The sequence below is a fragment of the Chrysemys picta genome, chromosome 12 (genome assembly GCF_011386835.1).
Source record: "Chrysemys picta bellii isolate R12L10 chromosome 12, ASM1138683v2, whole genome shotgun sequence".
Classification (NCBI taxonomy): domain Eukaryota; kingdom Metazoa; phylum Chordata; order Testudines; family Emydidae; genus Chrysemys; species Chrysemys picta.
The window spans coordinates 41,016,219-41,024,252 of record NC_088802.1 but is presented as its reverse complement, the minus strand read 5'-3'; the positions used below and the strand labels follow the sequence as shown (position 1 = coordinate 41,024,252).

Below are 8,034 nucleotides of genomic sequence, written 5' to 3'. Positions count from 1 at the left end.
TTCATTAGATGTGCACTGAGGCAGCATTTTGATAAACAGATGGTTTTCTACATAGTGCTTGCAGGCTGCAATTACAACTCCATTGGTGTCTAGCTCAAAAATACTACCATTACTTCTCACAAGATTAGCCACCTTCACTTTTAAGCTGGCACAAAGGCAAATCCAACAAGTACTGTTTTTCGTTACTTGTTCTTTTAACAAGCAGGACTTCAAGCAACCAGGTCTGCCACTTGGCACCTTGCCTAAGCGGTCAATATTTAAGGTTTGTATTGTTCAAAAAGAAATGTTTGTTCCCAAGATGATATACTAAACTTAGTATTGAAACGGCTACTCCCTGTTGATACAATTTAAAAGCAATGGACAATAATAAGTTACTGAAGAGAAGTTAAACATTCACAATATAATTGCTGAGATCTTTATAAGCTAAAAATAAATGTTGACTCAGACATTAGATTGAGAAAAGTTAACACCAAGAAAAATGTTTAATAACTACAGGGACAGTGGTTATAGTACATAATGTCATAAGCAAAAGATACACCAATCAGTACTTACAAAGGAATGAAACATTTGCTCTTAACATTACATTTCTTATATGCAAGTTCATAAAAGAAGATGGTAAGATTTACCATTCTGGAAAAAATAAGGTGTGTATATCATCAGCTAGATGTGCTCACTGTATGCTCCATTATTTTTATGCAAGGCCCGGGTGACTGGAAGTGCAGTTGTCAGGCATTTTAATTAACTGGACAGCCATTTGTTTCTGCACGACAAGGCATCGTTACACAGGAGCAATCAGGAGAAAACAGGAAACAGCCAAGCACTCTGCACTGCAACACGCCACCTTAACAGCTAACCAGCATTACTCAACTGCTACACAACTGCGCCTAGTGCACAAAAATACATAAGAGAAGAGATTAGAATTGAGTCTGATAAAACAATCCTTTCAAAATCAACTGTCACCTGAAAAGTTTTATACAAATTTGGAATAGACGATACTATTTAAATTCAAAGCAAATAGCATTTACAAGAAGTTTACATCTGAAAAAGTTTTGCAGAATTTTATTTAAGGAATGAAGGCAAATTGAGAACACTTCCTTGACAGTCAGCTACTCGGCATGTAATGGCTGCATGTTTCCGCAACATGAAACTTGAGGCAACAAATTAAGTTACCATCAGTTTTTTTAAAGTCAAACAAAAGCCAGTACTATATAAACAAAAAATGAAAATTTACCTCAAATATCCAAGCCAATAATGAAATCGGTAGTCGTTCACTTCACTAAATTACAAGAAATTTGAATAACAGCAACAAAATGGCACATAAAAATGTAAAGTCTGCCATTTGAGGCTCAACTTAAACAAGTAAAAAGTTAGACAAAAATGTTACAAAATAACCTTTTCAACAGCTGGTTGCTTGTGCCTGGGGTCTCTCCAATGGACTGAAGATTCATAGGATCTTTTCCCCCAGAGGCGTCCTTTATGTAGATTTCTCATTTATCTGATGCATCTAGATTTGAAGAGAGAACAGTTCAGCCACATTTCCACCATGCACCTTCCCAATTACGTGGATGACTTCAAGTATGCTTCTGGTTGTGATTCAACTGGCCTTGCCTAATTTAATTAAGTTTTATTAAGGATTATGTATAGTGCTTCACCTCCCCCCATTTGTCACCACATTACCTCTAATTCAAAGGCCAAATTTGAAATTCAAAGTTGATAGCGAAGAAGCATTTAATAGTCACATTAGTTTAAACTGAGTTAGTGAAGAGCAAGCATCAGGCTGTAAATCGGACACTTAACTTGAATTCAGCCCATATAAGAAGTTATAGAAACTAATATTTTTTGTAATACTTAAATACTTAATTTTATCTTCCAACTGGCATTCAATACAATCTGAGACAGTATCATTAATTTTAACATACAATTATTTAACCTTACAGCTATCTTAGGCCCATTTCCATTTTAAAAACAGGACCAAACAGTTTGAGGGGTTAAAGACACACTATCCTTTCCCCACCCAGTATATCCTTAGAAGCCTCTAAAGTTCATTTGAGGAAAAACTAGTTTCCATCTTTTATTGCATTGCATTTGCCACTTCTATAAGAACTTTTTTTTACCTCCAGTCAGTACAATGACCACTGAACTGATGTTCCATTACAAAAGGATAGTGTATCTTTAACTTTTAAAGACAAACCTGCTCCAATACACGCCCACAGAAACTGGTCCCTGGAGGATCAGCCAAATCAGTTAAAATCTGCAATACTGGCCAATATTCTTTTAGCAAACAGGAGACCGCAGCTTTAAAGGGGAAAATGCAGATGTTGGATAAAAAACAGCAAGAAAGTCATTTTCATTAATAGGTTGCGTCTCATACAATATTTCATTAAAACCAAACCATTAATCTCTCAACAAAACATAAAAATATGTCCTCTGCAAAAATTTATTTCCCTAGCCAAATAACTGAAAAGTCTGCTCAAAAAGCGAACAGTGTCTCCCATTACGAGTCACTTGATTCAGGTTGTTAATATGGTAAGAACTACCCCATACACCCCACTTAAGGGCTATTATGAAGTAACATGCAAATTGCATAGCGTTCCAGCTACATTACCATTTTCCTAAGAGGATACAGCTCCTTCCTCTTCGGGAGATTTGGGGGGGCTCTTAGACCTGGATCTGGATTTAGATTCCCTCTTTGAGACTGGTGGGGGACTTCTAGACCTGGATCTGGACCTCGACCTGGATCGGGATCTGGAGACGGATGACGACTTGGATTTGGATCTCCTGGCAGACCTAGACTTAGAGGTCGAGCGAGATCGCGAGCGTGTGCGGGATCTGGACTTGGACCGACTGTAGCGGGATCGACTGCGGGACCTAGAGCGGCTCCTGCTCCTGGATCGGCTGCGGCGGCGTCTTCTGGGGCTACAACGTTAAAATCACTCGGTTAGACGTGAAAAAGGCGTGTTGCACTGGGCTAGTCAGGGAGGACGTGGAACAAGTCTCCCCCCCGCGGCGGTTACAAGACGTCATTATTCCGAGGAAGCGGCCTGGGGCTGAGCCTACCACCCACCCCCGAACACTCCCCGCCGCCATGGACACCACGTGGCTTTGTAAGCCTGCGTTTTCGCGCCGATCCTGCCTTCCCAGCCATGAAACACCCTCCTCCATCGCGTCATAGAGGGGCCACTGGTTCCCCCAGGCTGTACCTCCACTGCCCCCCCCCCCCAAACCCATGGCTCCCACCCTCAGCCCTGCGCCTCCCAAGTCTTCTATAGCCCCGGGAAAGCAGCCATCTGCCCCTCCTCCCACCTAACACTCCTGCCTTGCTGGGCTCTCACCTGCGGCTGCGGCGTCCGTAGCCGCCACCTCCGTATCGGCGCGGCGGCGGCCCCCGGCGGCTGTGATGGGAGTCCGGGGGCCTCCCGTAACGGGCCATCTGGACGCGGAGCTCTCGGCCGTCCAGCACTGCGCCGTCCATGGCGTCCATCGCATCCTCGGCATCGCGCTTGTCGTGGAAGCGGACGAAGGCAAAGCCGCGGCTCTCCTTGGTGTAGCGGTCCCGGGGGATGTAGACGTCCCCCACCCGCCCGTACTTCTCGAAGACCCGTCTTAACGTGTCTGGAGACGTGCGGTAGGTCAGGTTATCCACCTTCAGGGAAGTCATGCCCTCCACATCAGGCGGGGGGCGCCCGTAGCTCATGGCGGGCAGAGGCCCCCGAGGGGCGGCGGGACTGAGGAGAGAAACCTGGCGAACAGATCAGGAGTCAGTACCGGATCTGGCCTGGGAGGCCCCTCAAGCCAGGGAATAGACGCCGAAGCGGGCCCCAACCTTCAGGCCACAAAGGTGGAAAGCTACAGGCCGTGTAACGAGATCGCAGAAGATTCACGGGCTCCGTAGAGGCGACAGACGGGCACCCAGCCCGGGGATCGGAGGCCAAGAAGGGGGAAGGGCAAATGCAGCGCAGCGGCCACTCTCCTCTCACCGCTGCTACTAGCAAATGAGCGAGGTAGAGTCCGCGCCCTCCTACTTAACGCCACAAAATGGCCGCTTCTGACCCGGAAGGGAAGCGGGTCCGCGCGCGCGACCGCGGGGCTCTCTCCATAACCGACGTTTTCCGTTCATTTTTTTCACCCCTTCGCGCGTTTTACAGAAGTGGACGCGAAATATCCGTGGCGAGTCCGCCTCTAAATAAATATTTCGGCGAGCCTAGAAAGTGGCCGTTGGGGCGGCCGGGCCGTGACCCCGGAAGGGATTGGCTGAGGCGGGGAAATTTTGAACGAAATGTGGCCCGAAAATCGGGACAAAGATCGAGCGTGAATGTTCGTCCCTTTGGGAAAGGAGAAAAAAAACCCATACAACGTGAAATTTCTGGGAGGAGACTCCCGTGGCGAAGCAGGGGGGAGCAGTTGAGGAAAGAAACGAGTCAAAATGGCGGACGATCAGCAGAAAGGGCTGGTGGGTGTGAGGGGGAGGGAAGGTGCGAGCCAGGCTGTCTCATGTGTGAATGACAGGGCCAGAAACATAGCCACAGGCGGGAGGGAGCTGTAACAAAGTTAGATACAAGCTGGACACGACATTCCCCAGTATCGTGGGCTGATCAGTTAGGAACCTCTCACTTCAGCGATACTGGGGAGGGCACTTTCCCCTCCCCCCATGCACCCTGTAGGCCCGTGCTCACCCCCTCATGTGGGATGGGAACCGTGTCCTGTGCTCCTCACAGGCACACCCACACGCTGCTGCTGTGCTGGTCAGTCCCCATTAAAGTCCCATTTCTCCCCCACACCTGCATTGCCACAATATGGGGTCAGTGCACAAAGCCCCCCACTCGCCTTGCCGTGGTGCAGCGGATGCTAGGTGAAGGCACTACACGTAGGCACTTCCTTTTCACCCTGCATTCACGCCCACTAGGGTGACCAGACAGCAAGTGTGAAAAATCAGGACGGGAGTGGGGGGTAATAGGAGCCTATATAAGAAAAAGACCCAAAAATCGGGACTGTCCATATAAAATCGGGACATCTGGTCACCCTAACGTCCACCTAGGTGCAAAAGGTCATTTTAAACCCCCCATCCCAAATCCACAGGGGGGGGAGGGGACACAACCTGAAGGCCTCAGCACATCCGTGCACATCTGCTCTGCTATTGTAAGGCCAGCATGAAGCCTTATGTCAAGCTGCCATGTGCTGCAAGTGTAATGTCAGGGCATTGTGTGAAACTCTTTCCCTTTCTCTCTCCCACGAAACACACACTCCCTGCAACTATGCTGGGGTGTCCCATGCAAGTGCCACTCCCTCCCCCTGCCAAAGTGCTGGAGGCAGTTTGTGAAAGTAGCACTCCCTCCCAAATACATCCCACCACTTTGCTTGGGGTGCCACATGAAAGCTCCCCACATTTACACACATTTTTCATCCTGTGGTTGGGAATGCTGCACACAAGCCCCTCACACATATATACATTGCCACACTACTGGGGACATGGTGTGTAAAAGCTCCACAAACATTCATGCACTTCTATAGTGCTGGGAGTGCCATGTGAACTCTCCATGCATGTATACACCCTCTCCAGCAATGTGAAAGCTTCCCAAGGATACCTCAGCATATTGCTTGGAGTGCTGTGGAAAAGCCCTTATACGTGATCTGTGACAGTATTGCTGGTGCCGTGTGAAAGCTTACATGCACATTGCCAAGGTTTTGGGGTGCCATGAAAGCTGCACAAGCATACACATGCTGCCATGTTACTGCTGGCATCGTATAAAAACCTCCCTGACGCCAAGGCATGGATATCACCTCTCAATGGCTTCCACATCTCTACTCCAAGGTGCTAGGACATCACATATACACTTCAGTGGCACAAAAGACTGCTAGCATTTTTCTTCAGATTTCCCACTGCTGCATTGCCACAGTGTAGCTCCACTAGTGGGATTGTAGCAATAGTGGGAGTACTAGGGTAGACTGGCATTTGGAATTGTTACTTTTCTGTTGTCTACGCCTGCTCAAACTGGTGTAGAGATACAATCAGCCAATCCATACTAGCACTGTGACCATACTCCACTAGCCAGTGGTGCAATACCAGTGTTAGTGTGATAGTGGGAAATTTGACCTTGTCTACACTGTTTTCTTCAATGATACTAGTCAAATAATAATAATTAATTACTAATAATGACTAATTATTATGTAGCTCATTACTAAAGGTTTATGATTGTGTTCTTCATAAATTACTTTGTTTAAAAAGAAAATAAACTGAAATGAAGAAGAGACTGCATTTCCAGAGATCTCTCTTTAACTGGGATTACAGTGTGAACGAGAGATTTCTAAAAGCTAATACACCCCTAGCCCGATATAACGCTGTCCTCGGGAGCCAAAAAATCTTACCACGTTATAGGTGAAACCGCGTTATATCGAACTTGCTTTGATCCACCGGAGTGTGCAGCCCCCCTTCGCCCCCCCGGAGCACTGCTTTACCGCGTTATATCCGAATTCGTGTTATATCGGGTCGTGTTGTAGAGGTGTAGTTAGATTTTACTTTTTGTTCTTAGTGTAATGCTTTGTTTAATAAATATTTTGCTCAATAGTGAAAATAACATATAACAAGAAGCAATAATGTTGATATCAAAACAAGAAGCAAGATATTTCCTGCATGAGTAATCTAAATTAAGGAAATAATGTCTCACTTCTTGTTTTTATTTCTGTTTTATTGCTTCTTGTTATTTATTCATTTCACATAGAACAGTGAGATTTAAAATTTCTCTCTGACTCGCACCACAAAAAATCCTTCATATCAGGAGAGATTTAAAAATCTGCTTTACAGCGAATCCTTCAAAATGGTAGAGGGAGTCTCCCTCCTATGTCTCTTAGAAATCTCCTGTTGTAAGTGTTCATAATGTAGAAACCAGGCGGAAAGAGCTACTCTTCCCAAGTACATAACCAAGACCTTCTCCTGCAGTGTGATCCACGCAGGCATCCCCTTGAGCCCTGGCTCTTTTATTCCAAGTCAATACTCATAAGAGTAGTGTTATTGACTTGCATAAGTAACAACAAAGCTCTAGTTTCAAATAAAATACTGTACAATTTTGTAAAATACTAGCTGAGCAATCTTTAAAATATTGAATAAGTAATATATTGTTTTTGGCTGTTGTTGGAATGGTAACTTCTGGATAAGGCTTTCAGGGCAGGACATAATGCTGGGTGAAACTGGGACTCCACTGAAGTCCATGGGAGTTTTGTCATTGACTTCAACTGGGCCAGTTTTGCCCTATGTCTTTGTATGTATTTGTGCAGCAGTTAGCACAGTGGTTCTCAAACTTTTGTACTGGTGACCCCTTTCACATAGCAAGCCTCTGAGTGCGACCAACCTTATAAATTAAAAACACTTTTTAATATATTTAACACCATTATAAATGCTGGAGGCAAAGCAGGATTTAGGGTGGAGGCTGACAGCTCATGACCCCCCATGTAATAACCTCGCCACCCCCTGAGGGGTCCAGACCCCCAGTTTGAGAACCCCTGAGTTAGCTCAATCCTCACTGGTCTCTGGGTACTCTTCTAATACAAGTGCTAAATAATAATAGCAGGAAGTGGGGGTAGACTTAATATGAGATGTCTGACTTTCTTTTTCTGCTTTACTCACTTTTTAAAATAGGGATCTTCTGATCTTGAGGATTACTTATTTAAAAAAAGTTACAAAACTCAATACATAAATATATTAGCAATTAAATAATAGGTTTTATGTTGGAAGGATTTCAAGGCAAAATATTGAGTGATTGTAGAGGCAGCTATTTCACTTCCCTTTCAGAGTGAATGCGCGACAGACGGAAACAGTGAGAGAGACTGTGCATGTGTGTCAATGACAATGAAATATTTCTTTTCCTTTCTTTTCTGCTGTGTTTACTGAAAGGACCCCCTGAGCTTTTCAGTCTTCATTTATGAATGCTTTTTGCGTGACTGAAAGCAGTAGGTGACAGTTTTCTTAAAAGACTTTCTGAGAAATTTGGTTTCTTGCCCAAAGTATTATCGTCTAAAGGTTACAGAATATTATTTACAGTA

General features: G+C 45.1%; 1 protein-coding gene across 3 annotated transcripts; it reads right to left on the bottom strand.

Moving 5' to 3' along the window:
- Positions 1-453: 453 nt before the first annotated feature.
- Positions 454-4,058, bottom strand: SRSF2 (serine and arginine rich splicing factor 2). Of its 3 annotated transcripts, XR_006172393.2 has the most exons (5): positions 3,333-4,032; positions 2,606-2,916; positions 2,192-2,295; positions 1,393-1,504; positions 454-884 (listed from the first exon to the last, which is right to left on the bottom strand). XR_006172393.2 is itself a non-coding variant. In XM_005297551.4 (3 exons), exons 1-2 carry the CDS (start codon positions 3,692-3,694, stop codon positions 2,613-2,615), a joined length of 666 nt encoding a protein of 221 aa, XP_005297608.1. In that variant the 5' UTR covers positions 3,695-4,058; the 3' UTR covers positions 454-1,504; positions 2,606-2,612. The 3 variants fall into 3 exon arrangements, 1 of the variants encoding a protein (XP_005297608.1); XR_002888179.3 differs by lacking the exon at positions 2,192-2,295 and having other exon boundaries at positions 3,333-4,047; XM_005297551.4 differs by lacking the exon at positions 2,192-2,295 and having other exon boundaries at positions 454-1,504; positions 3,333-4,058.
- Positions 4,059-8,034: the final 3,976 nt, after the last annotated feature.

What these genes read in the sequence shown, in the direction of transcription:
- SRSF2 (XM_005297551.4), bottom strand. Translation starts at nt 3,694, where the DNA reads ATGAGCTACGGGCGCCCCCCGCCTGATGTGGAGGGCATGACTTCCCTG. An exon ending in TACGGACGCCGCAGCCGCAG is followed by an intron (nt 2,917 to 3,332) that starts GTGAGAGCCCAG and finishes TTAACGTTGTAG; the next exon opens with CCCCAGAAGACGCCGCCGCA.